We start from the raw sequence: 23,876 nt of genomic DNA on the forward strand, positions 1-23,876 counted from the left end.
ATGCTGCTTTTTGTTCTGCATCAAGATGATATTACAATGCTTCAGTAATGTTGAGGGGGTTGTATCTTGCTAACATTAAGGAGTTAAAATTTAGACCCAGGAGTTCTCTAATTTTCCTGCAGTATGTGTGAATTGTAGTTTTATCACGAGAGCATGATTAAAGTAATTTCAGACCCTAACATTTCTCGCTTTTTATGGTTTTCATTTATACTGGTCCTGGGCAAAATCTTGTTAAACATTTCCCTGTTGCTCCACGCAGCTCAGGCGGTGCACTGTGTCATTTTCACCCACGTAACAGACTGCAAAAGAAATGTATATATTTTTAGTGCTTTTATGACCTCATTACTTTTGCTGCTTTTAGGAATAATTACCGTAATTGTCGGGCTATAAGCCGCTACTTTTTGCACAAGCTTTGAACCCTGCGGCTTTTAGTCAGGTGCGGCTTTTCTATAGATTGTCCATGATTTTTGTGATATCGTAAGACGATTTGTTTTGTTTGTTCCGCTGTTGTACGGCACTACGTTGCCTGGCGGAAGGATCGGGGTTCAAGAGTGGTATGTTGGTCACATGTCCATCCGCCAGGCAACATAGTGCCGTACAAGTAGCGCGAAAAACAAACTTCAAAGTAGCGCTATGCGTTCAGCTGGAGTCGTGGATGATGAGCGGCGATAAACTTGCGAAAAGCAAGTTGTGCTCAACTCTACCGGTGGATTCTGACAGCGTGGAAAAGTGTGCAAACATCCACGATCACCAACGGATTTCGAAGGGCTGGACTGCTGCATGATGAAGAGGAGGACACCGCCACGGCCCTTCAGAGGGTGTTCGACTCCGACACTGACAATGAGGATTATCTTTGGTTTTGAAAGTGACAACGAAGGAAAGAAGCTGAGAGTGGATGACGAAGCCATCCTGAGCCTGTTCGTTTCCGACACTGGAGAAGAGGACTTTGGTGGTTTTAGTGCGCAGGAAGATTGTGGTGAATGACTGACTTTTCTTCTTGTTAAAGCCGTGTCACTGCACCTGAGCCTAAAAGGTAGTCTGAATCTATTTTTCTGGTGTGCTGTAGGTTACTGTTATGTACTACATTTGTTACTCATTTATGAAGCACAGCACATGTGCAAATATGTACCCATAACTTGATTTTCAAAATATTAATAAAAGGGGTGTGTCTCCAAACAGCCATCTCTTTCCTGACAATTCGCTTTGTGCATATTCTCTTACATATGATAAGTCAATATTGAAACACCTGCGGCTTTTGGTCAGGTGCGGCTAATGTATGTACAAAACAGGATTTTCCCCTGATTTTAGCTTGTGCGGCTAATATTCAGGTGCGCTTTGTAGTCCGGGAAATACGGTACTCTGTTCAGCTGTTGTGTGGAGAGGCAGTAAGTGGAGACGATGTGCAAATCTTGAGGGAGGTAGCTGGAGCCGTGGCGCATGTAGAAAGGCAGCAAACAGACAGATGGCAAAAAATAAACAAGGAACAGATAAAGACAAAGGCAAGGTAGCATCACAACTGTTTACTTAAATCTGCTAACTGACATGTCTCATTACAGCCAGGAAGGTTTTAGACTGTTATGTGATGAAGTGGCTGATGGGATTGGATTGGTATGAATTTTGAAGACGGACTGAAAATGGCAGTAATTACTGTAGAAATTGTGTTTTCATTCCTTGGTGTTGGGCTGCCTTTCGCGATAGATTTTCTTTGCAGAATGCAAACGTGTAAAATCAACAAAATATAAGGTTTGAATTCTGTGCCAAAAACACGAAATCTGTAATATATTATGCATGCAGATGTTTGCAGCGATGGAAATGAACCTTTGTGGACCATATTCTTTTCAAATTTCCCTGCTAACAGCTATCTGTTATTTGATTGATCGTGCAGCCTTACAGCTCATATACTGTATGTCAGCAGAAGTCGGGTCAACACAGTATTGGGCACATGGTCATCATGTTATGCCCGATCGCTGTAAATAAGAAGAAAACTTAATGCAGCTCAAACTCCCTCTAAATTTGTGCTTGTTAAATGTTATGTTAAATTACCATGACTAAATAAGAATTAGTCAGATCTAAAGTCATTTATTTGGAAATGATTTAATCGATATTTTAAATCAGTGAGTAGAAAGCACTGATCTATGTCAGGTGAAATCACCAAATATTTCACTCATCTCTTTGAGGAAAAAGCATACAGAGAAAATAGGTTTTCATTTCCTGCCAAGGGCTGAAGAATGAGACTATTTCATGAATTTATTGCTCCTGAAAAAGTCTGGTATCTGTGGCAGTCCTTGGGGGATGTCTGCTACTAGACAATACAAACAACCTTTCAACTTCTCCACAATTGTAATGTCAGAGGAGGATGTGGCTACTGTCATGCTGCCTGATAGCTGATTCCTATTCTATGAAACGATGTGATGGACAGAAAAACAACTATTTACTGTAGCTGGTTGGCTGCAGAGTTCAATGCAAACCCAGCTGTCGGTCTGTCTCGAAGGTCAACGGCAGGTTAATAGAGGTCGTCCCTACACTCAGTAACTGTGGGTTTGTGTGTGATGTGAGTCTCTATTTAGAGACTATTCATCCTGTGCAGCTGCGGGGCTGAATATAACCTTGGTTTGCTGCATCTCCTGAAGCAAAGACTACTCTGCTGTAGTGGAGAAAATCCTTCGTTCCCTCTAATTAAGTCACTCCTGTCTCTGCTTCACTCTCCTCCCCCTCCGTCTCGCTCTCTCTCCATACTGTGCCCTCCTTGTTCTTCTCGTCTCTCTTGATTTTTTTCTGTTCCCCCTTCTCCTCGTCTTCATGTCTAACCCTCTGTCTGAAATTCTGTCTTTCAGCCGAAGTCGTCTGAAGCGACTCCTCCCACCACTTCGCCGTCCTCGCAGACTGACAAGAGCAGACAGGAGGTGCACATCTCCTCTTTCACCCTTTGGTGTGGTGGTGCCTTGCTGTGCTTGTGTTCTGGTGCCGTGTAGTCTTCCAGATTTATGTCTGAGTCCCGTGTTAGTGTCATGTTGAGACAAGTGAGACAAGCTTCTTTAATTCTCTTTCTGATCATTGGCCAACCAGCTGGGTCCAGTCCTGGATCTTTCCATCCTGCCCTCAGAAGATTCAGCCTTAGATTTCAGATGTGTTTTGTTTTTTTGGAGTATGGGAGAGTCCTCGATCACACTAGGTGCTTCTTCATCCAGTTGCCTCTGTGTGTACTGTGCATCTGGAAAGTATGTTGTTGATTATGTAATTTTACAGCCTTATCCTAAAATGGATTAAATTCCTTTCACACAATTCTACACACAATACAAACACAATGACGAATTGAAAACATTTGTTTGGAATATTTGCAAATTTATAAAAAATACCCCCCCCCCCCCCCCCCCCCCCCCCACACACACACACACACACACACACACACACACACACACACACACACACACACACACACACACAAATATAACATGTACATATATAGTCACAGCCTTTGCTCAGCACTTAATTGAAGCATCTTTGGCAACATTTGGAGCCTTGGAGTCTTTTTGAGTACGATGCTGTAAGCTTGGCACACATATTTTTGTGCAGTTTCCCATTCTTCTGTGCAGAACCTCTAAGCAACATCTGATTGGATGGGGAGCATTGGTGCCTGGCCATTTTCAGATCTTTGCAGAGATGTTTACTCGGGTTCAGATCTGGGCTCTGGCTGGGCCACTCGAAGAGATTCAGAGTGATCCTGAAGCCACTCCTTTGTTATCTTGTCTTGTGTGCTTAGGGTCATGGAATTTTTCCTCCAATTTTAAGTGTCATGGAAAAGGTTGTGAATACTTACATACATGTTATAAACATTTTGAAACAAATTTGGTAATTCTAAGGAGCTCACTGAATTGGAGTGTGGTATCATAATAGGAGGCCACTGCTGCATTGAGCCCTGAAACTTTTTCCCCCTTTTCACAATCCACTGTAAGTGGTATTACTGCAAAGTGGAGCAGCTCAGCCATGCAGTGGGAGACCATGTAATGTTACAGAGTGGGTGTCAAAATCACCAGTGCTGTGCTGACTCAGTAACTGCAGAGTTCCAAACTTCCTCTGGCATTAACATCAGCACAAAAACTGTGTGCCAGGAGCTTCGTGGTATGATAGTAGGTTGCCTATTTGCAAAAGTTTGTTTGGTTATTTATTACAACAAAAACGGTAATCTGAATATTCTGCCTGTTACACATTAATCCTAACACTGTTAGCCAGTGAGCAACATTTACTTCTGGCATTACTTCATCTTTGCTTTGTGTTCATAACGTACGAAGAGAAAGATCTTATGTGTGTCCTCATTAGAATAGAGATTTGTGTTGGTCTGTAGCCTATAGGTAATACTGTTAAGTGGTAATTCTGAGACGGTGTGTTTCGGGTCTTTTTATGGGAAAATGCAAAGGTAATGTAACAAGTAGTCTAGTAAAGACAGCACTGATGGCTCCAACATGCACAAACATTTGACCACACAGCATGCAAGTAATTTGCACAAATGTCTTTGATATGCAGCCTGGCGATGGTGGTGACTCTCAAAGCGGAGCCAATGAGAACCCAGTGAGAATCTGTATTATTTTGGCTTACCCTGGTCAACCAAAGGGAAACTGGTTTAAAAAGCAAACAAAACAAAAAATCAAGTTAGAATCATAGCCAGCATAATAGCAGGCAAAGGATCCCAGCCGCAATTTATTGTGTTTTATTAGTGATGATCAGATGGGACTATAATACCCTGTTAATGCCTCTGAAGCAATGCTAGCCTCATTAGCTCATAGATGATAGAGTTAGAAGTTTGCCGCCTGCCAGTGCCTCATGATAATATACTCTAACTTGGTGATTGATATGAAAACAATAAGGGAAGATGCAGCCAATGTCTTGTAAATGAACAGCCAAGAAGCAGCTGAAGCAGAACTGAGACCAGTATCTGTTATGCTGCTCGTGTATAAACAGCAGCTATTGTCGCTTCCCCTGAGAGACACAAAGGATTCGGAATTAAAATTCAAGAACAAATTTTTCCCCTGTGACAGTACTTGACATTGGACATTTCTTTTTATAATATATTTGCTTTTTAATATTTCATACCACTATTCTAAAGTTTAAAAAACAAAACAATCAAACAAAGAAGAACTGCTGACTTCATATGCTCACAAAAGATACAATGTCCATAATAACAGCAGATGCCCTCAGTGCTCGTTCTGATGATCATGAAGCTATTGTTTCTGATGTTCAAGTAATTGCAGTGAGAATAGAGCCGGTGAGGGAGAGAATGAGGCGGTTATTGTTGTCATGATGGCTAGATTGTAGGCTTTACCTGCTAAACTAAAGCTTTCCTCTTCGGCGTCCTGACAGTCATTAGCTAAAGCCTGTTGGCATCGGTGCTGACTCATTTACATATAACAAAGCAAGACAGCAGCATTAACCTGAAAACATTACAGCGACTCTGCGCGCTAATAATGTCTGCACATTAAGTCTGCATTTATAATCACATTAAGGAAAGGGATGTAATTGTTTCCGACGTGCTATGAGGTACAGCAAATTTTACCAGTCCAACTTATGCGTTCTCATATAGAACACTATCAGGTGAAGAAAAGTGGCTTGTTTCTCGATTCCTGAGCAGTATTACGTGTTAATTATAGTATCACAGGGGACAGCAAAGTGTCAGTTCAGTGTGTCAGGAAAATATTGTAATTATCAGTTTGATTTGCTCTGTTGCACCTGAATTGTTGAGTGTAGAATTGTAAATCTGTTAATAACTGCTACAAATTGTATGCATGTATGGTCAAGCCCACTGTGTGTAAACATGCATTATTATAGTTAATGTTACCTGGAGTTTTTAACTTCTGCTGATGTAAATATTGTCCTGAGCTAAGCAGAGAAAATTAAGGAGGTTTAATTGAATTATTTATTATTGCCATGTTAGTTATTGCTATCAGCAATATCCCACTTAGCATAGAAACACGCAACTCTCCCAGATAATGTCACGATGGTTTATGGTTTTTACCAATTTCAAATTTTGTTTTATGTAATTCTGTGCTGATGAGCTTCAGCCTGATGTCATGGAGGAGAACAGGGTCAGGGGTAGGAATGAACTTTGGTGCTCTTAAGCTGCTCAGTTCTGCCAAATTCATCTAATTAATTAATTAGTAACACTTAATAATCTCACCTGCAAATAGGGGCATAATTCCCCTGTAACTAAATTGAATTTCAAGGTATTTGAAATTACAGTGTAATTATATTTACCTCCAAATACTTAAAGGCAGGCACACTAGAATAAGGAAGTAACACATCAGGTTGTTACAGAAAACAAAGACATAATTAAATTAATTATTTAATACTTACTGTGTAAATCATTTTAAGTAGTGCATTTACAGGAAACAAGAATTTACATTATAAGTAAATGTAAGTAGTGCATAAGAAATTTAAGGTGGTGCCAAAATTCTGGGTATTTTACAGGAAAAGAGACACAAATTACACTGTAAATAATTTTATTTTATTTTTTTGTGTAAATCAGCCTCATTACCTCCTTATGTGGTGAACTTTAAATATTATAGGTAAATGTAATTTCGCTTAAATTTCAAATAAAATACAGGGTGTATCTAAATCAGTGTTTCCTACGGAGCCCCGCAAGGGACATGGGAGAGAAAAAATTACGATGAACTTTAGCGAGATCTCGCAAAAGTTGAATTCCAACAATGGCGGCAGCTACTTAGTTGTAATATTACTCTTTCTGGGTCACAAAATAAACTTTTAAGATATTTTGAGGCGTGAATGTAGTTGTGTAAACGTCAGATATCTGCTCGGTTTACAAGACATCACATATTTGCAAAAGTGCTCCAACGTTTTCGGAGATCTGACACCCACCATCTCGAAGCTAACGGGAGGTCGAGACCTGCTACGGCCGGGAGGAACACTGTTTTCCCGGCACATCGTGCCTCAACCTCCCGGTCGGCTTCGAGCTGGCGTAATAGCAATGGATAAATATTTGAAAAGAAAAAGCAGTCAATCTGATTGGTCCCAGATGAAAGCAAAAACGGTGTACTGGGGACAAACCGAGCCAATTCTGCTATACCTTCTGCATGGGGAAAAATGATCAATATGCTTTTTGTGACATTGTGCCGTGTGATTTTTCTCATGTTAAATATGTGCTGCGGCTCCAAAGTTGGGGAAACACTGGTCTAAATCATCTGATTGAAGTTTGAGGTGAATTTTAAAATACATTACTGAATGTAGTTTCACAAACACAACTTGCAGTTGTTGCGAGCATGTCTGGGGTCGAGTCTAGCAGCACGTGTTTTGATGGTACCGGTGAACAGCTCTGTAATTAAAGCACTGTGATTCTTCTTGATACACACTGAAATTTATTCTATTACAGGGGACTTGCAAGCCTTAGTCATGGGCCGTAATATAAAGTTACCAATTCATTTTAAGAAATTGCAGTTTCCAAAATTAAGTTTCAGATTCCATTGGTAGCTTGTCATTTTGTACTGCGGCTTTCATCAGTTTCATGTCTATTTGAGCCAAAAAGAGCTCCAGTTGTCACCCTGCATGTAAATATCAATGTGAAGAAGAAGAAGAAGGGACTTGTATAACCAGAATTCCAGTCAAAAAACCACACTGACCCAGGCTTAGTATGGACTTATTATGCTTTTCCTTATTTTCTGTCATATTGTGACAGTGGTGGACATTACACTTGGCCAGAGTTTCATATAATGAGGTGACTGTATAATCCCTGTGGGCCAAAACTCAGGCTGCTGATAGTTTTTCTAGTCTTTCGATAAATGCGCTCCACTCAGACACAGAACCCCACCCACCTGCAGTTTACCTTCTATTTGCATGTGACAGCCAATCAGAATTAAGTTGGCTTTAAAAGAGAGGAGCTATAACAACTGGTTTCACATAGAGGATGAACTGATGGGCTGCAGGGTCCAGCATGCTTGCATAAGAACAATTTCAACTAGGAATCGTGCAAAGCTAGTCTAGTAGAGTCAAAGAATAAAAATGTGGAGCTGAAAATGAGCACAACGGGTCCACATAAATGTGTGTACATGAGTTAAATGGATATGTGTGTTGGTGGCACCAACTATACGCCACTGTCTCACACTATCCATTCATTTTGTTCACAGAAGGAGCGGGAGAAGAAGAAAGAGAAGGATGGTGACAAAGTAGAGAGACACAACAACTCAAAGGTAGAAACACCGCTCATAAATCATGGATTACAGGTGTAATCTGAAAAACGAGAGATGTGATTTAGGTTCATATGGTTCTGGAATGGATTCAGTTATTGAGTTGAGCCTACGATAAAACACAAGTAAGCTTAGGTTTTAACCATGACTGCACTGTACTGTCAGCCAACTTAATGGAGTGCTGTGGTATATTTGCGGTTTTGATTTTCAAGCTTCAGAAAATCAGAACCACAGCAAGCAGCAGTTTTAGTAAAAAAAACAATCTTTACAGCCTACTCGGCACTTAACAAACACTGTAAGTTGGCAACTAACCGGTGAACAGGAGTGGAGCATTCTGGGGTGTTTTTACATGGAACCATCTGGAAAGTTTTCCCTTGAAACTTTGTTGATTGGTGCAGGCACTTAAAAAAACACGTTGAATGAACATCTGTCTGTCTCTTCAACAAATTAGATCAATGAACCACCACCACCAGAATCAGTTACAGTTATTGAAACTCGTCTTTCACTGATGAAGCACTCTCCAGTTTTTGAGAGACCTAAATATACGGCTCTAGTAACCCATAAATGATGCAGATTAATCTGACCAATTGGGAGTTGTCTTAAATCTGAGCTCAAGTAGCTCAAGAATCCAGCTACCTCGCTAGTTAACACCTGCAAGAAAACCTATAACCATATCTCCCAAAACGTTGGGGTAAAATGTATATAACAACATAATGCAATGGTTTACAAACCTGTAAACCTGTTTTTATTCACAGTAGGATATTGGAGCAAATCGAATGTTTAAAGCAAGAAAATGTACAATTTAAAGAGTTAATAAAGTCATTTTCAATTTGATGGCAGTAAAATAGAATAGAATGCCTTTATTGTCACTGTATATAGGGATGGGTATCGTTTAGGTTTTATCCGATACCGGTGCCAAATCGGTACTTTTGAAACGGTGCCGGTGCTCAAACGGTGCTCAAACCGGTGCTTAAAGAATGGAGAACACAAAATTGGTCCAAAAACCTCTCATGTTCAGCTGTTTTTTGTAAAAAGATAACAATGTTAGCCTTTTCTGCAGCTATGGGGCATATATGGTATCACTCTTGGCTGGAAGCAGTGCTTAATCAATGGAAAAAACACAAACTTTGTCCTAAACCTCTCATGTTTAACTGTTTTCCACTTTTTCTTTGGTCATTTTAGCCTTTTTGGCCAGGGTGAAGGGAGTATCTGCCATCAAACAAGAGGACAGCCGAATGTAGCTATGATGATGTTTGCTAGTTCACCTTACATGCATTAATGTAATAACGTGGTTAGCCTACTCAACGTAAATTACACTCGAACAACATGAAGCTACTCACGCAGAGAAGAACGGCTGCTGCTGCATCATCATCCTCATCATTTCTGCTACACTGGCAGGGCTAGGGGCCAGGACTCTCCTCTTCGGGGTTTTTGGGGGATATTGCTAACTCCGGGTCAGATAACAGGCAACCCACGCACAGTAGATGCGCTCGGTGTGAGGTCTCGCAGCAAGCTATCATACGGCGCATTTCTGGGCTTTTAAAAAAAACAAACGCTATGCGTTGCCAGGTGTTTCATCGGATTTGAGGTGTTACCTCCTTTGACAGTATCACAGTATCAGCTTAAAGCACTTGTTGCAGGCTGCTGAGTTTGCATCTTTTGCTGTGAAATACAGCCAGACTTTTGACCGCTTCGCCTTGAGCATTTTTAATCTGTAGCTCTGCTCTAACAGAACGTACGTACCTGGACCTGCCTACTATCCTGGGAAACGTAAAATGATTGGCTAGAAGTGTATCACAGCTCAGGAAAAAAAAGCACCGAAATAAAGCACCGAAATGTGCGCTGCTTTTCGGTCTGGTTACTACCGTTTATGTCAGAACCGGTGCCATCATGGCACCGGACACCGGTACCCATCCCTAACTGTATAGATATGCAATGAGATACAGAGCATCTCCTACTCAGTGCAAACATGTGGGAAAAGAAAAGGGGGTGAGGTGCACAATTTCTGCAGCACTATTTTTCATATATATATGAACAGTATTCAGAAAAAATATAAAATGTAAAAAATAAATAGTGTTATGTATTTACAGTGTGGGTTATTGCACGTAAAATTAAGTATTGCACAGTGGATGGAACTGTGTTGACAGTCCATGTGTGAGTTCAAAACATCGCAAAACATCTCAGGAAGCTGTTTACCACTTTTGGCATCCCCTCTTATTTTACAACAGTCAAGACATTTGTGAACTGATCAGATCAGCTGCTGGACATTTAGCAGAGGAATGTTCCATTTTTGTCTGATATAGGGTTCTAGCTGCTCAACACTTAGACCCCCGGAGAGCAGTCATTTTGGTTTTCTACCTTAGACCCCTGCGGAGTCATCATTTTGCGTTTCTACCTTTAAAAGCCGGAGAGCAGTCAGTCAAATGCTGGAGTCGTTCATATGTATATTAGGTCGTTACCTAGGAATTCTGGAGGGAGGGGAGTGGGGGTGAGTGATTGAGGGGGTTTGGGAGTGGAGTGTTTCAGTTTGCCATCTTAGGGAGAAATCAACACATGTCCTTTGTATGTCCTTTGTTGCTGACATTTATTGATGAAAACAGTACAAAAAACCAACCATTTGTACACATATTTACAAATAATGATAAAAAGTGAGTGAGTACATTTCAACATTTTCAGTAAATGCCATTAGTTCAGGGAGGTCCATGAACCAATGAACATGCTCCATGCACCACTCAGCAGGCCATTTGTAAATATGTGTACAAATGGTTGGTTTTTTGTACTGTTTTCATCAATAAATGTCAGCAACAAAGGACATACAAAGGACATGTGTTGATTTCTCCCTAAGATGGCAAACTGAAACACTCCACTCCCCCACCCCCTCAATCACTCACCCCCACTCCCCTCCCTCCAGAATTCCTAGGTAACGACCTAATATACATATGAATGACTCCAGCATTTGACTGACTGCTCTCCGGCTTTTAAAGGTAGAAACGCAAAATGATGACTCCGCGGTCAATTTAGCCAATTTAGCTTCCACTTCCACCATTTGACTGCTCTCGGGTTTTATAGGTAGAAAGGTAGAAGCCTGGGGATGCTAGTGTCAATAGTCTGGGGTTTTGTTTGGTGAAAGGTCTGGACTGTGGGCCAGTTCAGCACCTGACCTCTTCTACTACAAGCCATGCTGTTAAATGCATCCTGAGAGAGTGCTCATAAAAAGTTGGATGGTCCTGCTCCTTTTGAATGAAGAATGTGGTCTCCGTATTTTCCAATTCAGTTTATATTTCAGTTTGACTGAGCACAGAACAGCTTTCCACTTCGCACAGAACAATCTTCCTCAAGCTTTTTTGTTGGTTTTTTCACGCCTACTTCGTGTCAGCCTTTTTGAGACCTGTTGGATCCATTAAATTCAGTAAACTTAGTTTAAACATGATATATTTTCTGTCTTGCAGTTTGAATAAAATATGGGTTTATGTGATTTGCTGATCCTGTTTTTATATACATTTTACACAGCATCCCAACTTTTTCAGAGTTGGGTTTGAATGGAAAAAGGGCAGAAATGGAAAAATCTTTCTTTATTTCTCTTTTTCTTTAAAAAAAAAAATGTAAGCAACCAATGACAGTTTAAAACTCATAATTTTTAATATGGGTACAGAATTCATAGAAGTTTTTCTGCTGCTATCTTTATGATGGCATCAGCTTAGGGGAAAAAACCTGCTGCTCTTGGGATGAATTTTTTGCTGTGGGGTTAGTCCACTGTGCTGCCCTACTCAGCACTTGGCAAGCAGAATCCAGGATCTTGGCTGGAGTCTTGCAGTGCTCTAGCATGTATCTGCTGTCGGTGAGTAGCTCAGTCTTATTATTTACTGCTACTGTACATACACTTTATTCTGGCTCTGTCACCAGAACCTTCCTAATCCAGTCTCTCAGACACAGCCTATCACCACCCAGCGTGGTTCACCTTTAGCTTCTACAGTGCTCGTATAGCTCACATGATCGTGGATAGTATAGTTGGATATATTTGGAACAACAAGATGTAAAAGAATTTGGCACACAGACCTGAGGCTCAAAGCTGTCAAACTACAGTTAATCGGGCTGAACTATAGCTAGTATAATTAGGAACTGGTCCAACTCAGGCTGGACATGAACCCCTTCTGTTGCATATGCAAATATAAAACTGCATTTTGATTAGAGCCTGCAGGGCTTTGTTTCTTGGCACATTCAAACTGGTTTAAGTAACCATGTGTAGTGTACAGTACTGTTTGCTGTTGTATGGTGTGCAGTGTTCGTCAGGCAGATCCAACCTCAGTAGGTCACATTTGTATTATTATTTTTCTTCTAATTTTTTAGGCAGTTTTTATATGTGTAAGTTATACTTAAACAAAAAGGTAATTAATCTAGCTTAACAGTTGTAGCTTCTGTCAAAAAATAACTTTGAAATTGTGTGTGCGTGTGTGTGTAAACTTGATATTTTGTCAGGATTAGTGACTAAATCTTTATTTTATATACAGTCTTTGCAACAACAGAGTCAAACCACTGACAGCCTAAATGTAAAACATTGATTATTGCGTTTCAATGCAGTGTTCTTCTGGGAAACATTGATTCCTGGCATGTGCTGTCATTATGGTTGGCAATAGCAACCACAGACATTAGTGCCCACCCCCAAACATCTCACTACAGTCCATAAAAATGCTCTAGAACAGCTAAAGAAACATGACAAACATCCTAAGCCGGTAACTCAGCCTCCAAACTAAGCTACCCAAACCAATCAAGCATCTGTGCTGGAACAAGCCTGATCCAAGGAGGCCGTACCCCCAACCCTTAGGACAATCTGTTGTTTCAATCCTGGTGCCAGATACCAGAGCACGCCACCAGAGTTCCTGTGTGCCACAGCTGTTGCGGTGGAACTTGGAGGGCTAACATAACATGGTAGCTGTGGCTGAGTAGTATGTAAGCAAGAATTTTAAAAGCTGATGTGCTGAAGAGAAATACAGGGAACATTAGAAGAAAACAACCCATAAAAACCCTCAAAGTGAACCTACAGTAACCAGAAGGAGAACTCAGGCCAGTAGCAGTGATCATGTTTTATGTACAAGGCTGTAGCAGCACTGTGAAAGCCTGAGTTATGACAAGGTGAAGTGCAGCTTTTCTTTGTGTGTGCCCGTGCGACTTATTGAATCCACAATGTGTGACAGCAGTGAAAGCCTAGAGCCTGTGAAGCCCTCCACCTGAATCCTGAGCCCATCCTCTAGGGGAAACCCCTCAAACATTCATGTTGTTCACATATGCTTTAATATTGCTACGTCCATCGGTGTGGATTATTTCTTATTCACACACAGGGGCATATAGAGGGGAACTGTATCTGGAAGGACGATAATATCATCAGTGTGCGCAATGAATAATATATAAGTGGAACCTCAGCTGGAACAGGTTCCTAATATAATGGTGTAATATCTGTCCAGAAGAAGCCTTCTGTCATTCAGAGGAAGTAAAGAAAATGTGGCAAATGTAGCTTTTTAAAAATTGTCGATAGACTGTTAATGCACCAGAGTGCACCAGAAAAAAGATCCTCTCCCATCCCGAAACACAACTTGCATAATGTTGCGTTTTTAAATATAAAATCTGGTAAGTTGCTGCTGTCAGTCAAGATAAGTGATTTTGACCACAAAGAATGACGCGAGTCTGACTAGAATGTAATTCCAGATCAGGCCGGCCTCGCGATGAGCTGCAAATAACTGAGGGTCAGCGAACGTGTGTGTGATGCAGGCATAATGCGAGTTGGCCTTTGCTGTTACCCACGTGTATGTGCGCTAGAGCTGTGCTATGCTTTCATGCATATCTATAGTGTGTGCACGCACTTATGTTTGCTTGAGAGAGCACGAGAGAGGAGCGAAAGGGGTGAGTGCGTGTGTTTCTGGGTCATGGTTAGTGAATTCAGAGTTTCCATGGCCTGTGAAGCAGTGAGGGAATAATATAGCTCTCAGCAGCGTGCGTGCGTGCGTGCGTGTGTGTGTGTGTGTGTGTGTGTGTGTGTTCGTTCATTCTGCAGAGAACAAAAATGTAGGCTATGGGGAACTGTACCAACTAAGACTGAGCCCTGTACTCTCTGGTGTTTTCCTCTGATACATTCGCATATTCAAGATGAATCTACTTTTTCTCTTTATTGTGTCCCATTTTATTTTCTATCAATATTTCTGCCCTGACATATTTACTCACTCATTGTATTTACATCCAAATAACTACTGCAAACTATTTCTTTTTCTATGAACATGACCATGCTTTACAACATGTGTGTGTAAGGCAACCCTGTGAAAGCACAGTGAATATACTGAAATGTGATGTAACAGGTCACACTGAATTTGCTTGTTTGTGTTTTAGTCTTCCAGAGATTTCTCAATTCATAACACAACTGATGCAATCCTGCAATCTCTCCTCTTGATTGCAAGGCTGTAGAATTTTATTTTTGCCATTATGCACATGTCCCAAATAAAATCCAGTGACTGCTGCATTGTTCTTGGTAATGATGGTAAATGCTGTTGATATCCCCGGTTTGAACTGGATTCTTGGAGCTGAGCATTCATTGCGATGCCCTTCTGGCGGTCTTGGAGGCTGTTCTCAGACTGCAGCTTGCAGAGACGGAGGCTTGTCGACAGCTCATCTGGGCCTCCCAGGCCATAAAAGCAGGTCTGGATGAACTGCTCTGCCCTTCGTCTCCTGTCTTTGACGTTGACAAGAAATGTTTTCATCTCGAATACATTAATATCATGTTGGGAAACTACATCCACCTTAATAGAGGGTTTTCTCTATCCTGTCCGCTCTGACTAAATGCAGTTTATAGTTTCCACTCCAGTTAACCTCCATGTCTGCGGAAGAAAAATACCCAGGATGCCACTTCACACACAGAGGCTATGTGAACTTAATGCTGGGAAGCTGTAAGGAGAGAAAACACCAGAGAAGCACAGAGAATAAAACAAAACTAATGACACGGCTGTTATGGTCATATGCTTGTAGTTTGTACATACAGTACTGACTGGGTGGGGGCTTACTGTGTGTGTGTGTGTGTGTGTGTGTGTGTGTGTGTGTGTGTGTGTGTGTGTGTGTGTGTGAAAGCATTTGACTGAACTGAGTCCCATTAAATGGGAAGAAAAAAGCTAAATGAGTAAAACATGAATGAATAATTCTAATAAATAGGATCTCTGATGGACTGAACGGAGTGTCCATTCAACGCCCGCATTAGTTTTTGGTTGGACTTCTGATGATATATACAATATTGTGGTGGATTTGCAGTTTGTACTGTAATTTAATCTTCTTTTAACCTTTCTTGTTGTGCCATTTTTCTCAGGTTATTCCTGTGTAAATGTATCCAAAGCTGGTCTAAGAGCGCAGCGTTGCTGTGAATGACGAAGAAAAGCAGTGTTTAAAATAGAGCTTGCATTCTATTTTAATGGCATCAAAAACAATCGGCATATGATTAAGCCCTATTGACGAAGATTAAATTGCCTCCAGGCTTTGTGTGTAGTTGCACTCTCTCCCCACTGCTTTCAGGGCTACTAGTAACTGTGCGGTGTGTGTGTGTGTGTGTGTGTGTGTGTGTGTGTACTTGTAAAATGTACACAACAGCATTTTAAGTCAGCTGGCCACAGAAGGTGTGCAGAGGGTTTTTGCAGAATTTGCACTATGATTTGTGTCTTATTAAGAATGTTGAAATAACTTTGCCCCCCCCCCCCCCAAAAAAAAAAAATAAATAAATAAAAATCCCCCAAAAACATACAAACAAACAAAACATAACATAAAAACATGCATGTTAGTTTAAGTGGTTTTAACTGATTCCGCTAACTATAGTAATAACTGTAGTTTAGACACCAATTAGCTGATAAGTTGATGCTGAAGGAAACTAATCAGTAAAACTCAGTACTTTAGTCCATGCAGTGGCGTGCAGAGTGAATATTTCATGTTCACTCTGCAAATCATTTCATTTCTTACTTAGTAATAATTTTGAATTATTACTATTGTTATGTTCCCCTAAAATGGTCCAGAGGATGAGGGAAAGTAACAAAAGGTGTCCAGGTTGGAAAAAAGGAGACAGGGAGGCAAAATAGTTAGTTTTATTGTTTGTTTATTGTTTCTATTTTGAACTAAACTAAAAGAGTTGTACACGCTGCTATCACCTTTTAAAGAAGTCAAAAACAAAAGCTAGGTGTTGGTAAATAAACTGAAAAGTAAGCTAAAAAGAGAGAGAGCTAAAAAGAGTCACCCAAACACACTCCTCTCCACAGAGCAGGAGCAATCAACCACCATATGCACACAGCTCACTAGCTGCAACCCAACAAGGCTCTCTGGTAGTAGAGATCACCTTTCCCTGGCCTTAAGAATACTTAATTGCTGATGGGAGTCAGCTGTACAAAAAAGGTGGCACCTAAGGCAGGACACACCCACACAAGGTCAGATTCAAAGGAGGCCCTACTAGGGCCATAACAATTTTTATTATTTCTTATTTTAATTTTTTAACAAAGAATTATTAATTTGCCCTTTACATCTTTGGTGATGTAGCTATGATTTGGATTATGTAACCTGATGCTTCTTGAAATGCGCAGATTTTTTTGCACCACACCCAACAGGTGGCGTCAGCCCTCCTTTGGCATGTTTTCACTGCAATCTTCTTCTGTCCAGTATCTGTGATTTATTGCCCATCTTCATTGGCAGTGTATGAAATGCTCTGTTTTTGACAGTTTCCCAAATCAAAGTTGTCTTTATTAGAAAAAGAATAATAATAGTTTTAGATGAAAGTTCTATTTTTTAGCATTTGCTGTAATGGCACAGTAAACAGTGGACAGGAAGGCTGGGGGAAAACGTGCAGTGACTATACCGGGGCGGGGCAGACTCAGATCTAGGCCTCTTCTGTAAACTTACTGGGTCATCAGCTCAGCTCACTGAGCTGTTTATTGGTTTTTGGTTTTTTTAGACACTCTTCTGGTTAAATTTTTTGCTAATTTCTTAACTCAAATTTTCAGCTGTGCTAGCAGAACTGGCTGATTTGTTAAGACAATCAGTTGAAAATAATAATCAGATCACAGTTGATCATTAACTGGTAATGACATAAATTCCAAGAAACGCGTGTGTGTGTGTTCTTCTTTTAAAAAAAAATATTTTTTTGTAGTGCTACCTCCTGAGAGTGAGGTAGTAAATCACTTATCCTTGAGACCTAAAGAATGCTATAGAATCTGTGCTAAGAGCATCTTTCATAATTCATCTTATGGTCCATATACACTTTGCAGATATGAAATGGGCTCTAATAGGCTTAGGCTGCTTCCCATGATGCACTGAGTGTGTTTAAAAACCACTCTACATTTAATCATTAGTTCTTATTCATCTCTGGCACTCTTCCACAGTGTCTTTTGTCCTGTCTTCTTCCCATCACAGCAGATGGCTGCCCTTCTAAGGCCTGGTTCTGCTGGAAGTTTCTTCCTGTTAAAAGCAGTTTTTCCTTTCCGCTCTTGCCAGGTGCTTGCTCATAGGGGTTGTTGAGGTTTTGTCTTTGTTACCTTGTTTAAGAGTCTTTACCTTATAGTATGTTGTTGGGATTTGACACTATACAAATAAAATTGAGTTGAAATGAATGAACATGTTTACACAGATAAAAGTTCAAATTTCTTAAACGTGTGAGAATCTACTTTCATTGAGTTTAGAGCATTTAAACAAGTTTGGATTATAATGTGAACAATAAGTAAATATAAGTTCTGGTAGTGTGTGTGTGTGTGTGTGTGTGTGTGTGTGTGTGTGTGTGTGTGTGTGTTTGCATAAATTGTGCAACAGATGTTGTCTGTTTGCAAGAATGGTCTTTGTGCACGTGTGTGTGTGTGTGTGTGTGTGTATACTTGCAGAGATATGTGACGTTGTACATCTCCTTTTTGTCCTTTTCCTCTGTCTCAGCTGTACTTCAGCTGTCTCTGAAGCCCAGTGTCAGGGAGATAGTTGAACGCTGTGTGTGTGTGTGTGTGTGTGTGGACACAGAGCGAGAGATTTGTTAGTCCAAGTGTGTGTTGACACACTGAAAGCTGTTTAATCTTCAGTGTACCGGGAAACATGCTGACAGCCAGCCCCCCCCCCCCCCCCCCCCCCCCCCCACAACATCCCCGTCTTCCACACTTTGGCTTCTCTTGCACTCTCCCATTCTCTCTCTCTCTTCTTCACTGAACGCTCTCACCCTTTAGCCCTTATGTCTCTCTTTAGCATCTTTGCGTACAGATGATATGCTGTACACGTTTGTGGAGGACATTCATACATGTTGCAGGGTTGTTACACCATCATGATGACAAAAACTGTCAGACAGACACAGTGCCCGAGGACTTTGTGAGGTTTTTTTGCTACAGTTTGATCACATTTGGCCATGAGACAGACACACACACACACACACACACACACACACACACACACACACACACACACACACACACGTACTAATTACATATGATTATATAAATACTAAAAGGTAAAATACTTTTTTTTTTTTTTTTAAAGAAAATACTTACTTATACAGAATTTACCACTGCCTGATTGAGGTGGTAATGCACCAAGAAGCTGAAGAAAAAGAACATGATACTAACTAGGAGGTTAGTATCTAAACCGCTCGAGCATCCGTGGCAAAATGAGATTAGATTCTGCTTTACAAACAGAATAAATATGCAATGTCAAAAACTACAACAACTGTCAAGAAGATTTGTATGACACTCCTTCAAAAAAATGGAAATTGGGTCCAGTGCTTCAAGGCCTCAGTCACCCAGGCCTAGAAGGCAGTTGGCAACCTCCTTGCAATTTCCAGTGACTGGGGAAAAATGAGTATTTTCCAGTGGGTTGCTGGTGGTTGTTGGCTTTATTATAGATGACACTGGTCATCCAGAGAAGAAGAAGGAGACTTAAAGGTTAGACTCTTTTCTTAAGGATTTATCAACTTTTCCCTTTATACTGTAGTAACTCTCATTCAAAAGCAAGTGAAGAAAAATGAGATGCTGGTTTTAGATTTTGACCCTTTTGATGTCCCCAGTTGGATGTTGATATATATACATATTCTAACTGTATTCTTTATTCTGGAGAATAAAGCGTCATTTCAAAATATGAAAAATATCCCTTCTTGATTACAGAGAATGTGGGTGATTTATTTTGTTTCCTTAAACCTCTCACATTACCTTCTAATATTTCCTTCCCATTCCTCATATTTATTTACCAAAAATATCTGAGCTACTGAGACTTTCCTTATTGGTACATGCTAATGGGCTCTAATTAACTTTAGCAAAAAGTGAGTTCAAAGATGTGTATGGTGGAGACGGGTCAAATGTACATGCTATATCTGCATATTTTTCAGCCAGTCGTCTCTAAATAATTAAATTCTGCTGATGGGTTGCTTGCAGTTTGAGCGAGGTCTGGTTAATTGTCTGAACAATCAGCGACCTGCACACGGGCTATCAGAGACATTTCCAGCATATTTTAAGCTGGGCGGACTATTTTACATGCTGTGGATAAAAATGTATTAATGCTTCTGTGAAGGGAACTTAACTTTGCTGCAGAGGAATTAAACTTCATTGCATACTTTACTCTGGGCTTTCTTTACGAGCTATTACCAGAATGGTGTTGCTATGGTTTTTGAACAGGGTCATATATTTTAATAGCTGTAATTTTGCTACCATAGCTATCAAACCTGCAGTCCAGAGCTTTTCTGTCTCTCAGAAAGCGCGTAAGCAGTGAGTGTAATTAGGCAGTTCAGCACTTTTGATGTGTGCTTATCAAGAGGAAAAGCAACACCAATGAAGATCCAGGCTTTCCTCAGCATTGGTTGCTTTCTTAGTTTGTAATAAGGAAATTCTTCTCGGCAACTTATACTGTAGTCTACTCTGTCTCCATAGATAATGTAAAATATGGACTTCAAAAACCCACATGTTGAAGGTTCAACCATCGCCATCTTGGTTGCAAAAACATTATGTTACAAGAAGGGTGGGTCTTGTGATTGACAAGTCATTAGCCAAAGACGGAAGTTTCATACCACACATAATACTTCATTTTGAAAATAGGAAGACCAAGGTTTACAAAATAGATGCAGTATTTTTTCCAGTATTAACCAAAATGCGTGACTGAGCCCATAAACTCAGCCTGTTATACTGTCTTTGGTCTCCATCACTACAGTTATGCCCCTCTTAAGCTCTAGTAATTGCTTTGCTATTGTTAGAAGATTTAATGTAACTGAGTTTGACTGATAGACTTAATGTTTTCGACTTTGACTTGAATGTAACACACGTTAATTTAACTGCTTTCAAAAACTTCAGTCGAACAACATTCTAGAGTTTTATCTGAACCGCGGGTGCCTTTGGTTTTGTTCTTTAATACTGGATTTATTTTTCTACGAAGGTTTGAACTTTGAGGGTGTTTAAACAAAAGAGAAAAGTGTGAAAATGTTCATGACTGTCTGAGAAAAGTGTATAAAGTGTGTAGTGATGGGTTTTACAGCCTTAAAACATCTACAATAATTGTAAAAAAATAAAGTTGGCTACTTTGCGGATTTCACCTATCGTGGGTTATTTTTAGAACGTAACTCCTGCGATAAGCGAGGGACCACTGTATGCCCAAAATGCTTACTTTAAGTAATTTGATTACATGTTAATTTTCCATGTAACTTTGCTACAGAAGTGCATTTTAAAATGTTAAATTTAATAGAATCTGGTCAAATGAAATTTACTTGATTGGGATCCAGTCAGATTATACCAGGCATGTTGTCCTTAACGATTAATCTTTTGAATAAATACATCTTTGATTTTATATATAACACCAGAATTTTACTAAAATTATTGCTACAGGTTTAGGAGTTTATCAAATGGCTTCAAAATGAAACACAAATGGACCCACAGTACATGGTAGGAATTTCATAGCATTTTTGTGTGAAATTCTTGGCGACCTTGTTGATATCGCCTTTCAGTCAGGATCAGTAGCATTTAAACGTAAACATTAAAACCTTTTTCCTTCTTTTCCCCTCCTTTTTTTAAAACAAAACAAAACATGAAGGCATCATATATCAGGTAAAGTTACACAGTAGAGTGTAACATGGGTATAATTATCAATATGTTTGCCAATTAGATTGCACATTACTCTGAAGAATATTTGCTGAAACATGTTGATTTTATAATTGATGCCATCTTCTTTACTACTTTAATCAAGCACACTAAAGTGTGGATTTCTCCCCTGGTGTGCCATAACACAGGTGTTCAGACAGATGTTTGCGCCTTCACTGCACGTCACTCCAATGTGACGGTCTCATGCTGTCCCTTACCTCAGCAGCTCACTCCTGTAGCATTACATTAATGATAACAAAGCTCCTCTTACTCTCATGGTGTCGGCCATGTTGGATCTATCTTTCTAGACAGTAGTAGCTCACCAGTCGCACTGTAAGACAAACATGTGAGGTCACATGATGTTGAGGCAGGGTATGACCTAAATGCCTAAATGTTTACATTTGGATGAGATCGTGTCTCACATGTGAAATCTAAATGTTTAAAAAAGGGCTTCTGTCTCAGGAGTTGCATATTCCATTTATGCACCTGCTGATTGATATTCACTGTCAGCATCCAGTGCAAATGCAGGAATACAGTAAATGCTTTACTCATTGTTCATGGAGGAGAGCTCCTGCATGTTATAGCTTTATTTTTATTTTCTATTCAACAGTCTAACATTTTCTTGTCCACTGAGCAGTAGGTCAAACGCTTTCTGGCCCTGTGTATGTTTTTGCCAAACTGCTGAAAAGATAAAAACTATTAATAGAAAAATAATAATAAAATTTGTGTATGAGGATGCACTTCAGCCAATTTTCCTATGTATAGCACCTTTTAAACCTTTAAACCTGAAATTTTCTTAAAGACTAAATCTTCAAAAATGCCACCAATAGTGGCCGAGCTTCAGACTTCTTTGGGAGTCATGTGACCAATAACCTACCAGAATTATATGATTTAAATAAAAAACAAACAAACATAAAATAAACTGCAACTTTGAGGTAATATTCATTAAAACCTTTTTCATGTTTAAAGGACTGTTAGTAATCATTAGTCATATATAAACTCAGTCCTCATTGTTTTTTCTCATGACCTTGTTCTGGTTTGTTGTTTTTGCTCATCAGCTAAGCGTCTTGAACACTATCTTGACCTTCCAAACCCACTCAAATTTTCTCCTCAGACTAAATTAATTCTTCTGTGTTTGCAGCTGAAGGGCAGGTGGCTGATGTATCTTTTAATTGACAGGAGGAATTCTGGGATATATTGAGCATTTTAAATGAAAAAATTAACTACACACGTTGACTTCTCTGCCCAGCCATTTTAAATTAAATGGTGATAACATAATCACCTGCTGCTTTTAGACAAGCGATGATCTGAATTCAGATTTCAGATTGAATGGCGGCATGTATTTTGGACAGTCTTGCAGATAACATGGAAGAAACCATAGTGTGTTAATGGAAATATAGACAGTCATGCATACATGCATTTTGTTTCACATACTAGAATTTTAAAGAGTCTTTTGTTAAAATATTGACTCTTTCTGTTTGTCTGAATTTATACGACCCATTTTTATACAGCTTGATTGGGGTTGTCAAAGCCCAACTCAGTCTGTACTTTCTATCCTGCCTGTAGGCGCTAATTAAACTTCAGCACTGATTGGAAGCTGGTCTCAGCATGTTATCCACTTGTCGTCACACAGATCAAAGGTTGAAGAAACACAGTAAAAATATGATTCTTGGCTGATGAGAATTAGAATAATGTATAGGTGGTGATAAGGGCAAAAGATGGTCTGAAGACTGGTTTCATGTTTTTTTTCATGGTTCAATGGTTTATCAGTGGACTGTCACATTACTGATGTCTTTGAAACTAGGATTAGTTGATTGTTTCAGCTAATCACAGTCAAATAACTGACATTGTGTTCTGCAAAACCTCTCAGGGGGGCGGTTCGGACATTTATCTGTCTAATTGTAATTGAATGCAAACTATTAGTCACCTTTCACTTTACGCTTATGTACTCTTCTTTTTTTTTTTTAACTAATAAAGTCCTGCTTATATAGTAGACTCATCCAGTTGGTGTTGCTTTCTAAAAAAGCAACCTTGGTTGGTAATATAAAATATGGTAAAATCAACCTACTTCATTTACAATGATACAGGGAGAAACGTTAGTGTCTGCTACCACTATGATGTTGAGATGAGCCAAGTGGTTTCAGCTGGGATGATACCTTAAAGCAGTGTTTCCCAACCAAAGTGCCGCAGGACATAGGTGTGCCATGAGAAATGATCAGGTGTGCCGTGGAAGATTATCTGGTTTCACCTGATTGGTACTCTAAGCCAGTGTTTCCCAACCATATTTCACATTAGGTAGTTGTACTGCCCTCTATTGGAAGAGAATGTAATTGTTCTGCCTGTTACTCATGCAGATCGCTTACAGTACTAGTCAGGTGGAACCAGATAATCTTCCACGGCACACCTGATCATTTCTCATGGCACACCTATGTCCCGCGGTACAGTAGTTGGAAAACACTGCTCTAAGCGATGAGGGTGAGTAACGGGCAGAACAATTACAATTAAAGGTTGGGAAACACTGGCTTAAAGAATAACATTTAGGTTAATTTCAGAATTTTTGTTTACAGATTATTAAAAGCTCATCTGTAAAGCTTTG

General features: G+C 39.9%; 1 protein-coding gene across 4 annotated transcripts in view; it reads left to right on the forward strand.

Annotated features, from left to right (window-relative positions):
• Positions 1-23,876, forward strand: part of LOC146656081 (stromal membrane-associated protein 1-like) — a 159,122-nt gene that overhangs the window by 58,385 nt on the left and 76,861 nt on the right. The window contains exons 5-6 of one of the 4 annotated variants that reach the window (XM_085428971.1): positions 2,835-2,903; positions 8,130-8,192. The exons of 1 other annotated variant lie outside the window; for it this stretch is intronic. In XM_085428971.1, coding sequence (XP_085285097.1) covers positions 2,835-2,903; positions 8,130-8,192 — 132 coding nt within the window. The remainder of the gene's footprint in view (positions 1-2,834; positions 2,904-8,129; positions 8,193-23,876) is intronic. 2 more of the 4 variants (XM_085428974.1, XM_085428975.1) reach the window with 2 other exon arrangements.

The sequence above is a fragment of the Rhamphochromis longiceps genome, linkage group LG13 (genome assembly GCF_057381845.1).
Source record: "Rhamphochromis longiceps isolate RC_006_pf linkage group LG13, R_longiceps_female_GT1.1, whole genome shotgun sequence".
NCBI lineage: Eukaryota > Metazoa > Chordata > Actinopteri > Cichliformes > Cichlidae > Rhamphochromis > Rhamphochromis longiceps.